This window comes from Acipenser ruthenus, chromosome 10 (genome assembly GCF_902713425.1).
Source record: "Acipenser ruthenus chromosome 10, fAciRut3.2 maternal haplotype, whole genome shotgun sequence".
In the NCBI taxonomy this organism is placed as follows: domain Eukaryota; kingdom Metazoa; phylum Chordata; class Actinopteri; order Acipenseriformes; family Acipenseridae; genus Acipenser; species Acipenser ruthenus.
This window is the reverse complement of record NC_081198.1, coordinates 11,902,287-11,921,706: the sequence shown is the minus strand read 5'-3', so window position 1 is coordinate 11,921,706 and position 19,420 is coordinate 11,902,287. Positions and strand designations below refer to the sequence as shown.

The 19,420-nt window shown below is 37.1% G+C and overlaps 1 protein-coding gene across 1 annotated transcript in view; it reads left to right on the top strand.

Moving 5' to 3' along the window:
• Positions 1-7,374: 7,374 nt before the first annotated feature.
• The window catches only part of LOC117412235 (laminin subunit gamma-1-like), a 60,886-nt gene continuing 48,840 nt past the window's right edge, over positions 7,375-19,420 (top strand). Inside the window, exon 1 of the mRNA XM_034020416.3 lies at positions 7,375-8,060. Within this exon, the coding sequence (XP_033876307.3) occupies positions 7,688-8,060 (373 nt within the window). The 5' untranslated portion in view covers positions 7,375-7,687. The remainder of the gene's footprint in view (positions 8,061-19,420) is intronic.

Genomic DNA, 19,420 nt, shown 5'->3' with positions numbered 1-19,420 from the left:
GAACAGTGAGACAAACCCTTTGAGGTTAATTGCACAGATGTTGTCAATTCAGCAGTACTTTGTATTGCAGGTGCACAGCGCCTACAGTAACAGCTGGGTTTGAAACCAGGCAAAAGTATTTTCTTTGTTTAATTCATAATTCTGTATATAGATTTCTATTAGATTGTCCCCTGTCTTTAAATGTATAGCTAGATAGTGAAGTCTAATTCATTGTTTCATTGAGACACCACTCTAAAGAGTTGATTTGCAACTTGCAACTATCTTTTTATAATTTTCTGATATAGGAATCACATTGTAGTGACTTTTGAAAGTTGAAAGCTTTTGACATGATGACTGCAACAGACAATGATACAAAATGAGATAACTTGGATGTCAAGTTACTCAGAAGAAATATCTTGATAAAATTGTAAATTGCACACAGCGCCACTATAATTTATATCACCAAAATCCAACCTTGGTAACATGTTTAAAATTAATTTACTTTCAAGATTTTTTAATGGTTTTGTGTAATCAACCCCAGTATAAAGCTAATGTTGTTAACAGCAATCATGTGGTTATAAATTTCACTGTGGAAAAAAATAAGCCATTAACCAAGATGAGCCCCATTATTTTATTTGTTATTGAAGGACAATCCCTCAAAACCCAAGGTCTAAAAACATTCCAATGTTTAGACTAAAAAGTTCAGTCTACCTCTAAACTAAAAAAAAAATTTAACTTGTGAACAAAATTTAGCCAGAGTAAATACAGTCTTAAAATGTGTGGAATTATTACAGGATTGCTTAACTGTTTCATGCAGTTTGACATGCTATCTGTACAGAATTTAAACAAACAATAAAGTCTGCTTGATTAGTTTCTCACAACTCTCCTAATTAAAACCCTGTTTATTTCCAAAGAGTTTATCTTTTTAATCTTTTTGATCAAGTAAACAAAATGAGAACCAAAGAATGTATAGTATCCAGCTGCAGACCTAAATATTTGCATTTAGCTACATTATCTATGCCAAGTCATGGACAGTGGGACAGATGTTTCTGTACGCCAAAGTCTAATTAGTCTGTTACTAGATTTGTTATATAACTGAGCAGATTTCACTTAAACTATGGTATAAAAGTTTTGGCTGCTAACCGTTAATCCGTACAAAAAAAACAAAACGTCCTGGATTAAATCAATTTTGGAGGTGCCAAAGCCAGTATGAAGTATAGCTATGGCAGTGCCATTGACTTTGGTTTAATTCAGGCTTAATGGTGGATTTTATCAATCTATACCCCACTGGGATAGGCTGCAGCTGGAGTTTTTATTAGCATTGTACAGGGGAATTAACCTTCCTCGCATTAAACACTTATGTTTTGGGACAATTTCAGGATAACCACAGATACTAGGGGGTTGATTGAATCCAGGGGATTCCCCAGTGCTATAAAATACGCTAAAACAATCCAGCTGTGTGGCTTATCCCAGCAGGCATAGGTTGATTAAATCCACTCTAAATTTCATGTTAAATATCTGTAAGGCATAAAATGTCATTTTGAGTACTTGAGTGAACTTTTTGTCTTCGTTTTGTTTTTAATCTTATCCCTTTCATTGTCTGATATTTGTTTAAATGCCGTGGTCAACTTGTTGAAGGTAGTTATTCGATCTATAAGTCAGCTGTTAACTTCCTTGACTCATGGCCTTATTTAGCCATTGCTTTAACATGAACTTGATATAATATTTGCTTTACCTTTTATAATCAGGGCTGCACTCAGCCAAAGTCTCCATTGTAATGAAACCTTTTTAGAACACCCTCTACTGTGCTTGTATGCCTTAGTAACTAGTATGTATTTTCAATGTGGCGCAAATTGTATCGCAGTGAGGGCATTATTGCACAGCAGCAAGTTGATTTATTTATCGTGTCTGTTATCACTGCAGCTATCTTGGTGCCTGAATGACTGGATAAAACATAGATATCCACACTAAATAAAGGAGTCTAAAAATGACTTGAACGTTTGGTTATAAATAACTGTAAACTGTCTCAGATTGTGTAGTTATTTCTTATGTAGGGAGTATTATGACTGCTGCTCTGAAGTAAATCTTGCCCGACAGCTGTAGAAATCATGATTTAACCTTTTTTTACGATTTTTTCATAATGCACTGTATTTGAGTGGTGGAGGTGGTGGCAGGATATGTAGCTGAATAATATTTCAACTCAAGAAAAGTAAAATATCCTTTAAATAACATAAGTGTCAAATAAAACAATTTGATACATACACAGGTACATCATTTAAAATCCTCAAAAGGTACAAACATATTGAAAATTGTTATTCCAGCTGATGGCCTCTTTGAGATCACCATCACTAAAGTCATTTTCCTCAAAGGTTTGGTGTGAGTCACAGTCCGCAACATTTTGATTCCTTCTCAAACTTCTCAAACTACGTAAATACAAGATTTTTATTGTAATTGCATTTAAGATGGTACAAAGCATGTGGTATTAACATAATACCTCTTCTGCCCACAGTACAATGTGTTACACAATTATATAGTATACAAAATTACCAGTTCTAGTGAGCATGTTCTTATTTTAACACATTGCCAATAGAAATCTGACATGTTTTTAGTAGTGTTTAGATAGAGGTGGTATAAAAAAAATGTTAGTATTTTTATGCTGCTGTTGGTTATAAATGCTATAACACACACTAGAAAAACGCTCACTTTATGTGATATCTTGTGTGCATAATTAACAATTCAGGGTGATATTTTAAAACTTGATGAATGAATAAGTTTCCTCACTTGTATCATTGTCAATATAAACCTGCTTTTATTTTGTAATTCAATGTTCTGTTTTGACCTGTTTTTTTTATATATAATATTATGCAAATAAATGGGATTCCCATTTAATAGTTCAATTTATTTCAGTTTTCAAAATCCCATGTAAGCAGGACAACTTACCTGAAAGACTTGTAAACAAGTGTAGATACTTTTTTTATTTAAAGGTTTTCTTCAAATATCGCATACAATCTGTCAGCATTCCTGTGCAGTAAAAACGAATGGTGTGTTGTAGAGAAGCAATACAAATAGCTGTTCAGACATGCTTATGAATAACATATAGGAGGCTGTGTGGTCCACTGGTTAAAGAAACAGGCTTGTAACAAGCAGGTCCCTGGTTCAAATCCCAGCTCAGCCACTGACTCATTGTGTGACCCTGAGCAAGTCATTTAACCTCCTTGTGCTCCGTCTTTCAGGTGAGATGTTGTTGTAAGTGACGCTGCAGCTGATGTATAGTTCACACATCCTAGTCTCGTATCTTGTAAAGTGCTTTGTGATGGTGGTCCACTATGAAAGCCGCAATATAAAGATTATTATTATACTGAAGGTATATAGAAGGTTATTAGTCACAGGTACTAGAAGCCAAGCACATTCTGTACTCATCATTAGGTCCTTTGGCTTAGATTGTGTAGTATAAAGACTATACAGGATTGTATTATAAAAAATTGGTTTAAAGATGTTTAATGTATGAGAACAATAGATACATTCCTCTATAGCTAGACTTATTAAAGGTATGTGAAAACTGAACTCAACAAGCTTATAAAGGCAACCCGGGAGTTCATTAAAAAACTAATGATTTAGATTCTGGTATAGTAAGCAAACTTGTTAAATCTGCAGATGACACAAAAATAGGAGGAATGGCAAACAATGTTGCAGCAGCAGAGGTCATTCAAAATGATCTAGACAGCATTCAGAACTGGGCAGACACATGGCAAATGACATTTAATAGAGAAAAGTGTAAGGTATTGCACGCAGGCTATAAAAATGTGCATTATAAATATCATATGGGAAATATTAAAATTGAAGAAAGAATCTATGAAAAAGACCTAGGAGTTTATGCTGACTCAGAAATGTCTTCATCTAGACAATGTGGGGAAGCTATAAAAAGGCCAACAAGATGCTCAGATATATTGTGAAAAGTGTTGAATTTAAATCAAGGGAAGTAATGTTAAAACTTTACAATGCATTAGTAAGACCTCATCTAGAATATTGTGTTCAGTTCTGGTCACCTCGTTACAAAAAGGATATTGCTGCTCCAGAAAGAGTGCAAAGAAAAGTGACCAGAATTATCCCAGGTTTTAAAGACATGTCATATGCAGACAGGCTAAAATAATTGAATCTATTCAGTCTTGAACAAAGACGACTACGTGGCGATCTGATTCAAGCATTCAAAATTATAAAAGGTATTGACAATGTCAACCAAGGGACTTTTTTGACCTGAAAAAAGAAACAAGGACCAGGGGTCACAAATGGAGATTAGATAAAGGGGCATTAAGAACAGAAAATAGGAGGCATTTTTTTACACAGAGAATTATGAGGGTCTGGAACCAACTCCCCAGTAATGTTGTTGAAGCTGACACCCTGGGATCCTTTAAGAAGCTGCTTGATGAGATTCTGGGATCAATAAGCTACTAACAACCAAATGAGCAAGATGAATGGCCTCCTCTCGTTTGTAAACTTTCTTATGTTCTTATGTTGTTATTTAGCTTGAGCAACTAGTACTGGATTATACATTTTCAAAACATCTCCATATCTGCATTAAAGTAAAATAGAAAGTGTGAAAACAGCAGAAATAGAACATCATACAGAGCACATAGGATATTAATCAGGATAGAAATGTAATATTAGAAGAATGGTGAGAATTAGCAAGATGAACTTTACTCATGAAACCATCTACAATGAGCCTTTTTAGATTTATTTTTGAGACGACCCAACAACAAATCTGGTTTATTTGTGTTAGATGACATGGAATGACTCACAATGTAATTTAAAACTGACTGCAGCCTGTCTGATATGCATTGTCTTATTTCCAGTAGGGGGTTGGAGCTGTAGGGCCAAAGCACAGGGAGGTCAAGTGACTTGTCCCCAGTACCAATGCGTTGTGTTAAAAAACAATAAAGTCAACCAAAGTAGTTCCCTCCTGGAAGGTAGATTTCATCTCGCGAAGCATTTAATCGCGTTACATCTTGACGCGCTCATCTTTCAATTTCATTTTGTGAGTTATCAGTCTGTTGAAAAAAAGAAAAAGGCCAAACCACAACAAATGGGCAGTTCTTGAGAGTGTAAACATCTGCATGTCTAAGGAGTATTAACATTCAAGAGTTCACTATTTCCTTAATTTCAGTATCAAAGCAATCCAGTAATCTGTTGACTAGAACCCCCTGGGCCCCATTTAATAGGCCAATCTGCTGCCTGTGAAGTTCCTAGGCTAATTTAGAGCTAATGTATTTTTTTTTTTTTTTACAATAGAATTATAAAGTGCAGTTTGAGTTTGTTTATAACACTTTTATGACCAAGCACCCCTAGGCATTTTTCAATACTAAACCAAGGTGTGGTTAAGTACTTTGATGGAGCAATGATCCATACTATATAACTGGGCTATCTGTTCAATTGTTAAACAGAGGAATAATTTCCAGTAGTGTCTTTTGGGGATCTTTAACACATCACCAGAGATAGTTTCTTTCTTTCTTTCTTTCTTTCTTTCTTTCTTTCTTTCTTTCTTTCCACTATAACCAATGCACAGCTACTAATATGCGAATAAAAAGACATTAAAGTATTAATTCATAAAGCCCTTCTGCAAAACAGATTGGATTTGTCAGCAGGAACAGTCCTGGAATATACCCCAATGGAAATGTATAATTTTTACAAACAAAAACATTTTAGGAAAAGTCTTTTGTAGCAAAAGTTTTGCTTTTGTGGATGAGGGAAAAAAAAGTTACAAGAAATAGATGTCTACAATTATTTATTTCAGAGTTTTTTTTTTGTTTTGTTTTTTGCAAAACTCCAAAAATGCTAATTCAAAAGTATTCATACCCTTTGATGCTATGATAATACTGTCTACAAGGTGCTAGAAATTTCAATATGATAATGCAGAACCTAATTCTAGAAAAGTCTAGAAAATGCTGGATTGTAGGTGAACATTCTTAAGGAGTATAAAAGGGTTAGGCATAGGATGATTTCTGTCATTACCAGTAAGTCAATATGGGAAAAAGTAAAGAACTATTTATTGTCATAAAGCTGGAGAAGGATACAAGAAGATTTCCAACCATTTGAGTATCCCAATTTCAACTATTGTCAACAAAAAACATGTCAAAGAATTAATAACAATCCGAGATTGACTGCCAAAGTGAATTTGTTGCAAGTGGGACTGGGGTTTCTATTTCAACCATAGGTCGAGTATTGCATGGTGAAGGTCTCAATGGTAACAGGCCAAGGAAAAAGCCACTTTTCGGAAAACGTCACAAGGACAATTGCTTAAAGTTTGCAAAACGGCATTTGATTGATGGATATGAGTTCTGGTCAAAGGTTTTGTGGAATGATGAAAGAAAAAAAAGAGCTATTTGGTCATGCTGCTAGTCGTTACATTTGGAGAAAGTCTGGTGAGGCGTACAAAGTAAAGAACACCATACCTACTGTCAAGCATGGAGCTGGTAACATCCTTCTATGGGGCTGTTTTTCCTCTAATGGCACAGGAAATTTAGTTCCAATACATGGTAAAATGGATTCCATAGCATACCAAAAGATATTGGCCAATCATTTGAAATCCTCTGCTACAAAACTTGTTTTAATGTGCAACGGGGCGTTCCAACACAACAACGATCCAAAGCACACATCAAAATCTACTTCAGAATGGTTAAACAAGAATAAAATCAAGGTTCTGGAATGGCCTAGTCAAAATCCCAATCTAAATCCGATTGAGAATCTTTGGTATGAGCTGAAGAAGGCTGTGCACAAGAGAAGTCCTCGGAATTTGAATGGACTGGAACATTTTTGCGTTGAAAAATTGTACAATAATCACTAAAGAATCATGCCAAAAGCTCATTGACAAATATCCTAATCGTTTAAAAGAGGTTATTATTGCGAAATGTGCCTCAGCTAGCTATTAATTTAATTTTCCTTGTAAGGGTATGAACACTTTTGAATTAGCATTTTTGGAGAATATTAATACATGTGATATTTTCAGAAAGTTAAAACGTTTAACATATTTTTCTGTTAAAGCAAAACATGCAAAATAAAGGAGGGTTTTTATTCAAAGTTGTGCACCCCCTTGCACGTGTCAGCAGGGGCATATGTTTTGCTTGCACTGAGGTAGTGGAAAGCAGGTTTCAACAGGGGTGAGTGTTCATAGTGATTATTTTAAAAGGAAACCACTATTACATTCATAGCACAGCTAGGTTGAATGCCTATTCTCCAATAAAGGATGATAATTATATACTTTAAACAAAAAAGAGGGAGATCTGACAAAAAACGGCGTGTATACAAATAAATACTCTATGAATATAAAGTTAGATAAAACAAACAAACATCAGCTGTGATCCAACTTAAAAAGACGTATCTGTGGCAAGAAAGTTCTAATTGCCCTTTTAAGAGTAGGTAGACCATCAAAGCATTTTTTTTTTTGTGGCGGAAGTTGTTTCTTTGACTTGCGCACTGCGAGGGTGTTGTCTGCTACTTTTTCCAACTTTTCCATGGCGCTGGTGGTATCGAACGAGCACTGAGAGAGAGGGAAGAAGACCACAGGAGGAGGAGGAAGCGCATTGAGGGGCTTCCGTGCACTGGCTTCATTTTTTTTTTAAAGAAAGTTAAGAACTCCCAAAAGGGAGCTGGATTTTTTCTTAAAGCACTGGCTTTACATTTTTTAGTTTATTAATATATATATATTTTTTTAAACATGCATTGGCTAACTCGAATTTTAACTGCATTGAGTTGTTTGGCTGCGTGCAGCTACGGTGCTATGGATGAATGTGTGGACGACTCAAACAGACCCCAACGCTGTATGCCGGAGTTTGTGAACGCCGCTTTCAATGTGACTGTGGTGGCCACCAACACTTGCGGGCAACCGCAAGAAGAGTACTGCGTACAAACCGGGGTAACGGGAGTCACCAAGTCCTGCCATGTATGCGATGCCAGGGACCCCCGGCTACTGCACGGCGCCGTCTACCTCACTGATTACAACAACCAAGCCGACACCACCTGGTGGCAAAGCCAGACCATGATAGCTGGCATCCAGTACCCCAATTCAATCAACCTAACCCTACACCTTGGTAAGGCTTATCGTTCTTTTTACTCTTCTTTTAGAACCCTAGACCCCTCCCCCACTATGCCCAAAGTCCCATTTGCAACCAAATGGTTGACTGACCTAAACCTTGAGAACATTTGTTAATTTATTACAATGGAAGGCAGAATTAAATGTCAGAACGCGATTGATTTATATATGCAGTTACAGTAGGGTTGATTCTGGTGTAGCTACAATACAATGTGTCATTGTTATTTGTATGTTATTTGTATTTATTTATTAAGGTGTAGGGGTGTTTTTTTTTATTAATGTATTTATTTTGTAATATCTATGAGCCGATTGTGGGGTCACGTAGGCTTTTCACATTGCTAGTACGTAGTACTGTACTAGAGTGTTTTTTTTTTTTCACATAGTTGAGTTGGTTAATCAAAAGCCATTCGTACGTGTTGTGTCTCCTTGAGGCTGTTATGCACGAAAGCCCTGTAAATGTATACACATGTTTGTATGGTTTAGTAGAATGTTAAAACCTGATTTTATTCAGATTACCCCTCCCCCAATAGTACGTGAATGAGCTGGGAAATAGCTGATCCCACAATTAACCCTTTCGAGAAAAGAACAGAAAAAGCATTCCTTAGGATTTCGGTTAAAATAGTCTACTTTATGTTGAAAGAGTTATTTAAAAATAAACGTTTGCAGACTGACTAGGACCCTGGAACTTCGTTGTAAGACTAAGCAATTTAGAAACCCACAAGATTCGGTTTCCTCGATAGTTTTAAAAAACATTTTTTGTTTGCATTCACTGGCGCGATGCATCTATTTAAATCCATATACAACACTCAAATACCACTATTATACACAGAACAATAAATGGTTACAGGCAGAAAGTGAACAACTAATGCGGTCTGTCTTTTTAATGTAACATAGGGATTGCGGAGGCGTGTTTATCATCGTGGGAGATGTTGCTAATTGTTTTAGGAATGTTTAGTGTGATCTGAAACTAGCTTTGACTAGATTACACGAGTTTATGTACTTCAAAAGTTAGGGAAATATGTGATTTTGTGGAAGACGAAAGAAAATCCATATAAATAACTTTCTAGAACATGATCACAGAAACTTGTACCCTTGCCTCTGACAGTCATGTGCTAGCCTTGTTACCTTAAAAAAGCCACAAATGACCTCCGATGAAAAAAAAGAGCTAAGAAAAGTGTCGGCGTGAATTTATTTTTAGAAATTAGCTTGCAATCCGAGAGGAGGAAAGAATGGCCACGGTCATACAGTTAGAAATTAATTTCATTTACAGATTAGCAGCGACTTTTGTGTTTTGAGCAAAAAAAAACAATACAAAATAAACACGAAGGAAATTAAATAGGCAAACCTGTTAGTGCATGGAGATTTAAGAATTTGTAGTAATAAAATCATGCGAGCCTGCATAGTCGGTCATTGCTGAAGAGTTCAGTGTCTCGGTGTTATCTGGTATTTGCTTGTGCCCGAGGGGGCGAAGTTTTAAATACGTTTTTGCAAAGACATTATTTACGTTTTTTTCAGGTTTCAACAAGAAGTTAGGTCTTAGTCTTTAAGACCTCGGTAAATTACAACTTATGCAGTTCACTTAATTCTTTGTCTTTTTTTCCTTTTTATTTGTGTTAACACATATCCTAATGATCAAAGCCTTGCCAATATAGTCCCCGAATAATCCCTGTTAAAAAATGTCAGTTGGGACCATGAAAGTTATACATTTACTGCTAATCAATTTTTATTATTTTAAATTTAGTAAGACAAAAAAGGAACCCTGTGCAAACAGTTGGAGAATTGTTGCATTTGAACTACAGAACTGACTTAGAATATTTGTTGTTAAGCAGAAATAAAGTAAAAAACAAACATACATTTCGTACACAAAGAAAAGTGATTTATTATATCAGGATTGAATATTCTTCGTTACAATTTTGCATACCCCTCACTTACATTTTGTGATGCAGCTGGACCTCTTTAGTTTAGGAAAGTTAGAAGTTAACCTTTCCCATACAGGATATAAATTAACTTCATAAATCTTCCTTTAGTTTGTGTCTCTTTTCTCTGTAACAGTACTTCCTTTAGATGCACTTGGGTGAATAGTTCTAGAATGGACCCCTAAAGGGTGCCAGGGGGATATAATGGGAAGAGAGAATGTCTTTTTAAGGATGTCTATTGTTTGGTTAAGCAGCTGATCTTGCAGATACATTCCTGTTGGGGTCTGGCTTATACCAGTGGGATAGTAATATATAACCTTCTCACACCCTTTGAGTAAGTCACGGAATGCAAGTGCTGTAAAGTGCCTGGAAACAGGATCATGGCAAACTAACTGCCCCTTGGCAGTTTAGCATGGAAACGATTAGAAATACAGACAGCCTTCTGATAAAGCGGTCCCCTAAAATGTTTTAAAAAAAATTACAGGGGTTAACGTGACTGAGTAAAATATTAGCCAGATGGTGCAGAAACCAGGTTTAAGAGGTGGACATGACTGGTAAATAGTGTTTTATTTAGCTAATAGTTATATTTTTTAATACTTCTCTGTAAAACCATTAAAAAATTAATTGTTGAAGGCCCCCCCCCCCCCCCCCCCCTGCTGAGTTGCTGTCCTGGTAAAAGCACAGCAGTGTGGTGTTCAAGGTCAGTCATTCAGCACAGGTTCGCGTCCTGGCTGTGCGAAGTAGCCGTTCTTCGCTGAGGATTATGAAGGGAGCGTCTCGTTGGCTGTGGCAAAACTGGCAGGGGTGGCTTCTCCTCATCGTGCTACAGCAAACCATGCTGGCCCGGTGCCCAGTGAGCTCAAAAGCGGACACCTGCAGGGCTGGCTTTTGTCCTCCATAGGCCGGTAACTCGCCGACATCCGCTCTCGAGTTCCTTGAGTAAAAGAGGAAGCTGGTGTGGTCATGGGATCGGAGGACACCCACTGAACCTTCAGTTCTCCTGAGCTCTGTGGGGAATTGCGGCTGTGAGGGGAAATATAATTTAGTTGATTAATTGGCCACACAAATAATAAAAAAATAAAATAATTTGTTCAGAAGGCTTAATTAGGGATGCTGTGCAACCATTGTGCAGTGACAGTAAGCAAGCCATGATTCTTGTTATTTTAATAACAATAATATGTCTGTCAGTGACCTACGTCCCCTGCACACTGCTGTAAATACAGAAATTGAGCTATCAGCAACATTAAAAAATAAGCATCTAAAAATATAAATTTGATATGGATACAGGCAGATTAGTTTATTTACCCAAGGTAATTGTGTTAATGCACATAATTGCACATAGCAAAAGCTTAAGGAGTCTGCCGCTTACTGTGAAGTTTCTCTGAAGATTAGTTGCATTGTATTTTAACTACTCTGTGTTTAAGCTCAGTTTTTATTAGGTGAAGGGACAGGTTTGAAGTATGTGTCTGGAGAGAGCGAAGCAAGGTTATTCTATCCCGTTTGAAAGGTTAAGCTCCTTGTTTGATTTAAGAAGGTTGAACTCTATAGTTATGTGACATTGTTTAGTGCTGCTTTCCAGAATAAATCTTTTTTTCTCTTTCAGTGGTCCTATGGAAGCTAACCAGAGCTTTTGAGCAGCTGGCATTGATTTAGGTCATTGTAAAATATGGGTTACCCGCTACCCCGCAATGGTTTTGACACTGTCGTGCATAACACACGACCGAGAATATTATTGACATATTCTTTACCACATGTTGAAATACTGTGGTTTAATAATGTTGTGTATTTAAAATATTTTCTTTACTTGTTCCTGTTTAGACAGAAAGCAATGGCCCAACAAATCCACGCTGAAGTGGATTAATACTTTTACTTTGGCTAATAATTTTAGCTCCATGATTAGTAAAAAGAAAATTATTTCATTGTTTAGGTCAGTGTGTTTTAAAGAGCTATTGCACAGATCAGTTCCAGTGATACAATCTTGTGAGAATAGGGGAGATAAAAGTCCTATGTTATAATTTGCTCCTAGGTGTTTTGTATATGTTTTCTCAAGTGTCAACTAAAAATTAAGCAGAGAACACTGCTTAACTATTTTGTGCGACCTCGCCCATTTAAAACCACAATCCTAGGAAAGGACCTTGAAGTCTGTTCAGTTTATCCCCAGACATGTCTTGATCCTGTGACACTTTGGTTGCTGAACTTGCTGAGTGTCCCCAAAATAACTAGTGTACCAAAAGGGGTCTCATGGTCAACCAACATTGTATGCCTTGATTTTTTTCTTTGTGGATTTAAGCATTTCTGGTGTGAAGATGTATTTTGATAGTATGGTTAAAGAAGTATTGGTTGTTGTGCTTTTCTATGTCTGGGACTTTAAATGTAAACCTATTACAGTTGTACTGTTAGGTATCAGGTTCAAACTTTTTTTCCAAAGTTACGGTAAGAAAATGCATATTTGCTTAAATGTTAACATTTAAGCATGAAGATTAAGGGATGATGTTTGCATAGCTTGTAAAAACTGAATTGTCTTTTTTCATTGCACACAATTGTATTCTTGTACATTTGAATGCGTGCAATCCAGTTTGTATTTTAGTTTTTTCTAATGAACACATCAGTGTTTAAACTGAACAGAAAGTGAACTTGGTTGACAAATGTAAATATCTAAAGCTTTGAGCCAAAGTGAGATAATGGGGCTCCCGCTGTTTCCTGTAGGTGATTATACAGACATGTTTTAATTAGTTATCTTTTAGAATGGAAAGGTCAGATGTACAGTTCTACACACCCTGCTGGTCTTGGACAGTTCTCCTCTGGAGTGCTGACTGGATTGTCAGGGGTTCCAAAGGCAGGCATCATAGGTGACGTCATTTCACGTGGCCTAACGAGCCAAATCCACACCGTAAGAAGCTGAATTTTTTCCATCAAAAATAATATAATAGTGTATTTTATGGATGAAGACCAGAATCAGGACAATATCAAATTTTATATAGTTTTTTTTTTTGTGATTAAAAAATAACTAAAGATTGCCTTTTTAATTCAGACTATTATTTATAGTTGGTCTTTTCCCGTACCTCATAATACATGCAGGTTCACACAATAAAGCACCTTGTTCATATAATTAAATTTGCTTTTATTATTCTGAATGGAGAGGTTACTCGCTTACCTTGAAATACCCTTTAGTTGTCTGTTATCATCATATACTTTGGTGTCTGCAAAAGGAACACTTATTACTTAATTCTGTCTTTTAAAATATGCATTTAATTATGCTGACAGGTTTCTGAATAATTTAGTTACAAATGGGGAGAGAGTGGCTGAGTAGCCCATCATTGCTTATCTGTTTTTAGAAAGTTTTTTAAAGTGTATAGTTTCAGCCTCTGCTGAAAACAGGCTTCCTGTTTCTGGAGTGCATGCTCAGGAGTAAAGGGAGGCAGACTGTTGTACTCAACAACACATACAAAGAAAGGAGAGCCTTCCTTTTAAGATGTAATGGGACGGTTTCAATTAGAATATGAAAACTGAAGTTTGTGTTCTAAATTATTTCAAGATGCCCACACCTCTAAGTCTAAGTCCTTCATATTCTACTAGCTGGTCACTGAAAAGTTTCATGGGAGAATTTTATTTTTGGCCATCTTCTCTTTTTGAGCTTGTCCACTGATTTGAGTAGTGATGAAGTCTTGCCCATGTTCTATGTCAATTTTTTTATAAGAACCCCACAGTCTGTGTTTCCAAGTTAAGGTAACTGGTCTCCCTTGCATGAAAACTAATTAAGGAAATAGCCATTAATCCTATTGTATAATGAATATTCTGTGGGCATCTAATTTAATGCCCACAGAATAGAACATCTGTACGTATTAATATAGATGCAAAAGGATATAGATGGTGAATTATAGCTTAACGCATTGATGGTTAAACATACTGTACATCTCTTAGGTGCTTGTTCACAACAAGTGGCCTTGTATAGAATACATTTTGTGTTATTGCCAACTGTGTTTTTTATTCACTTAAAGCAAAGCTGAAAACAGGCCAGGTCTATGGGATTGCTTGTGCTTTGTTTCCTATTATCATGCTGCAGGCATGAGTTCACTGATTAAATTGTTAGCATTACGCAAATCATTGAACTTTTGCTTCCTAAGCAAATTTGATATTGTGGAGGAGGTGGTGTGGTGAGTGGGAAAAGAACATTAGAACCACGAATCTGTCCGAGTCAGCAGCTCCTCTGAGCAACAATGGCTGAGAGTTGCAGCTACCCATTTTCACCCAGCCTCTCTCTCCCACTGATAGATAGATCCAGGGGAAATGGAGGCCACTTGTACCCAATTAACCCAGTTGGCCACTTTTTAGATTTGTTTTAGTAGTGTAAACACAGCCATCTGACTGTGAGCCACCCTAAAGTTGGCCAGTTGCAGTGGCAGGCAAACAGCGCTGGTATTGCTGGATATTTATGTATTTAATCATCTTTTTATTTTTTTGTCAGTTTCATTTATGCACAGGATCCAAACAATTATCTTGGCAAACGCTATCAAGAGGCTACTAATTGGTATGAAAGCAGAGCAGCAGAAATGTATACCGTTTAGCGCATGTGTGCTACAAAATTTATTAAGAATATTTTGAGCCACTGCAATGTCTGGCTTGTGAATGTAAATGCAGTATGTAAAGGGGAAGGTCTGATAACTGCAAGTCCTTCGGTCTGTTGAAAAGCAGTGCAGAATGAAACTATAAATATTGAGGGCTAGGAAATGAATCGCTGGTGGCAGTTTGGTCAGCCCCATGTCATGATGGGATTGATTTGACCATCGGAGATCTAGCAGCACTGAGAATTCTGGGAAGGACAGATGCAACATCTGCCTGCGGAACAAAAGCCTGGAAAGTCCTCACGTGAGCGTAAAGCCTGGGCTTGTTTATCTGGGATTGTGGAGGGAGTTGTATAGCCTGAAGCAAGCCTAGACTCACCTCGTTTTTTTTTTTTTTTTTTTGCACATGTATGTTTTGGTTCTTTATTTAGAAGTTGCTGCGTTTCCTAGAGAAGAAAGGATAATTTCTGTAGGAACAGACTGGTCCTGACCTGCAGACCTCACAAACACGATTTATTCCAGAATAGGTTTATCTGGGAGTGGTGGGGAGCAAAAAAAGACTTAAAATTACTGATTTTATAGTGTATGAGAACAGAAGCGGGTTTAAAAAAGACATGCAAACTGTCAGCAGTACAAGCATCTCGAGGAAATTCTCAGGAAATTAATGAAATCAATAAATTACATAACTGTTGATGTTGAAGTAAGCTTATTAAAATAAAACCCTGAGATCTTTAAGTATAAAATGAAAGGTAGAAATCCCTAACATTGAAAGGACATGTCATGGAAGTGCATTCTAACATTGAGTACTGGCTGGAATGAGGGCTTGGGCTGAAATGCCTCAGAGCTATACATTGTTGTAGTTGTACAGCAGAAATTCCTGCACACATGACTGTTCATGAAAGGAATCTGAGGTCCAAATGAATCTACCAACGTGCTTGTAATACCCACCATGTAACATCTCTGCATTTTCAGGGGACATCTTGACCTGGCCTGGGAAATATTGTGTAAGGCCCTGGCAGTTCAGAATGCAATACAGTGACTACTATGACTTGTTGTCCTGATCATTAAATGCCAATTAAATAGTTCAATATTGAATGGCCTTTTGTGTATAATAGCATGGTACATGCTAGATATAGACACTGCTAGATATAGAACATTAAACCCCTTCGGGCCATTTTCATACAGCATTCACCTCAGTGCCCGTGCTAAGTTTGCACCCCTTTTTCTTAAAACAAAAACGAGACAATGGTGAAAAATGCTTTGTGAATATGGCCCAAAACCTAAATGAAGACTTCACAGCTAGAGAGTATCAGACCGAATTTAGTTAAGAGTAACATTTGGTTAAGATGTTTCAACTAAATGATTCGGTAACTTCCCCATATTTTACACCAACTTTTATAAAATTGCTATTCAAGACGTCTTACAGAATGCATCTCAAACATCCACACAGCAAAGTGGTTTAATGGATTTGTAGAACTTATGCTTAATTCTGGCCCCCGTTCAAGAGAGTTTGTTTAGCTGTAGAAAGAGGATGCTGTCCTTGTAAGGAGTTCTTGATAGCTGAGAGACCAGATGTATTTAAACAAGATAAATTCCATTGTCAAACAGATACATGCCAGAGGTTTTCTATTAGGAGGACACTGTATAAACAAGCAGCCCTGAGGCTCAGGAGGTGAGTATTGCTTGAAGATGACGAGGCTGTAACAGTAATGGATTCTCCCTTTTGTTTTCTGCCTCCCCTTCTCTTTAATATGCCTCATGTTTGCTCAAACAGGACCCAATTGTTGCTGCATGCTTTTGAAAATAGACCCTTGGGGGATTGTTTTGGGATTCTGGGAATGAATCGCAAATCTTATGCATTGTAACTGTTTAGTGTTCATAGTTGACATTGGTGGGTTATGGGAAAATTTGGCTTACGATTTTCAATTATTCAGTTTTAGGCTTGCCAACATAGTAAGAGCAAAGGTGTTCCTTCATAAAAATAAGGAACTAGGAACTGAAAATTACATTTAGACAATTCAGTAGCTCTGCTTAGTGCAGTTGCTTAATTGATGGATTTAAAAAGCAGATAGGTAGAATGTACTGTACGCTGATTTGTGTGTAGTAGCGTGAGGATTGGAAGCAGGAAGTATCCTAGATTTGTGGCAATGACTATTTATATTGATGTCTGACCACTGAATAAAAACATGCTGTGGGAAACTGAAAAAGCTAGCTTAAAACCCTGATTTGAAAGCTGGCCACAAAGTGGAGACTGCAAGGTCTGGGTCCCTCACTGACTTTCCCAAGCTGCTCATCAAAGGGTCTTGTCTTTTCTAAAGAGTGGCCAGCTGTTACAAATTATAACAACGTGAAAAAAATGTCAGGTAAGACCTATTGTTAAGCGCTGAAAGGTATGATCTCGGTCCTGGAAGCATATATTTACACAGCACTGTCCCAGGTTTACTGGCGTTCAAACAGGTGTGTAATCTGATCTAAAAGTTTGCGGAAGGCGGTAAATCTGTACTCACTTAGCTTTGTACAGGGTGGTGTTCTTTTTTTTTTCTTTAAGAAAAGGGACAAGTGTTTGGGGGAGGGGGCTGCATTCTCCAGATGTGCAAGTTGGCCATCTATGTCTACCTACATGTAAATGTGCCAAATCAAACTACAATTTGTCTTTATGAACGTATGAAGTTCAGTACTAGTACTCAAAATAAATTGTTTAAACTGTTTTACTGCCATTTCATATTGACTGCTCAGAGACCCCTTGAGTTACGTCAACACATTTTGGCAGTCCTTAGCAGAGATGAGGCATCCCCGGAAAAAAACAATGTTAAACTGGTTGCTTGAGTTTGTTTATAACAGACAAGTTCTATTTTTACTTGCATTATTATTAACGCATATTGAGAACAGATGAGCTAACTTGCCTTGCAATTATCATTGGTGGTATGGTCCCTCCCCAGAACAATACAGATAACGTGAATGCACAGGACTAGACGAAACAAGATAAACAAGACAAAAGTGTTGCTGATCTGAACTGACCAGGTCGCTACAATATAGCATTCATGAAAATATATATATATTTTTTTTTCAGTACTCGAGCAATAAATGAGTGCTTGAGTAATTCTAATTATTTTGAGTACTCTAACCCACCCCTAGTGTTGATATGATCAGGATAGGCCATACTTTACAATGATTGTTCCACTGGATTTTCCCTTTCGCTGTGAACTGGGTGTTGCATCGTAGGGCATGGTATTCTGCCGTGTGTCTGTTACTAGCACCCCTTTGGTCCCTGCTTCCTGTTCCTTTCTGTCACTCGTGCTGAATTTACATACATAGGGATTCCAGTAAAACACACATCCTATTGGCTGACTTGACTTGTCAATCCATATCAAAAAGGGGAGGCAAACCTCTCTGTACTGTGTTTGACTGTCTATAAATCCCATGTCGACATCATCAGGAATTAACCCTCAGTGACTGGTTTTGCTGATGCATGGTGGAACTTTACAAGCTGCTCAACCCTCCTGCATCTTTACAGAGTGGTCAGGTGAATCCCATCTGCAAATGAGGTGGAGCATTAAAGTTAGACTCTGTAAAGAGTTTCACCGATATGTATTTCAATATGGCACAAAAAAAAAACAAAAAACTCAGTTTTCCCATTCCTTTTTTTTGATCTGCAGAATGAAGTGTCTCCAGAAAAAAACAGAAGGAACTGGAGTTACATTGTATACTTTTCAATTGGTTATTGCTTTACTTTTCTAGTCTTGTTAAAATTTTTTTTTTTAGCAAACTTCCAAACTAGTAGAAGGTTAAACTATAGTAAATAATTGGTATTTTTCTCCTGACATAGCCTTTCTAAAACACCAGTATTCATTTGCAGAACAGACAGAGATTTTAGACTACCATTAGTAGGGAATTTCTCAACTGAATGGTCAATTTTTTTTTCTCTTCAGCACAGTTCCCAATCTTTACCCACTTCAAATATTCAACTTTGTTGTCACTATTTCCTGTGGACAGTTTTGCTTCCGAGACACTGCACATTCATCCCCAGCATTATTAGATGGCTTTGTGTGCCCTCAGGCTGGGGGAATAATATTTCTTCAGCTTTAATTTTTTTTCTCTAAAAAATTCAGAACATTTGTTTTCAATACAGCTTGTGTTGCCTGTCTGTTATGTCTTTGATCACTTCTTCTTAATTGTTAATTGCTGCTACAGCATGGGGGGGGGGGGACAGGACTCATTCTATAGTCCCTTCAAACCACTGACTTACAGACTGTAAGTACAAATATGAATTCTGATTGCTAGTTATGGGTTTGATTTTTAATTACATTGAAAACGAATTTCTCCTCAAATCACGTTCAAAAGAAATAACATCACTGATCTGGGTTGAAAATTGAATTGGCTACCTAGATATCAAAAGCATTCTAACCCATAGATAATCCATACTTCCCCAAGAGACATATCTCAACATGTCCTCTGAGGAAAAACAAAAATCTCCCGATGGCAAATATCAGCAGTTGGCAGTCTAGCTTTAAAAGAAATTTAGATTAACACAAAAATCTTAGTACATAAAAAGAAAGAATGAAGAGCCTGAGATAAAACAAAGCTGTGTCTTTAATGGCAAGAGGCATTGAAAGGGAAAGAAGACGCTGCAGCTTTTCATCAGCACCCTTCAGGTTGACTCGACCCAAAACTTTGATGCCCACACAATAGCTGCTGCTGCTGCTTTTCTGGCACTAAACAGCTTCTGAGAGAGGAGTAAACAAAGCTCTGAGCTTCACTTGCCCTGCTGAAATATAATTGGTGTCTGACACCACATTTCCAAGTTTAATCAACTGTGCTGAAAGTCAGAATACTTAATACTTAATAGAACACTTGTGTGTCATGGGGTTGGGGTGGGGTGT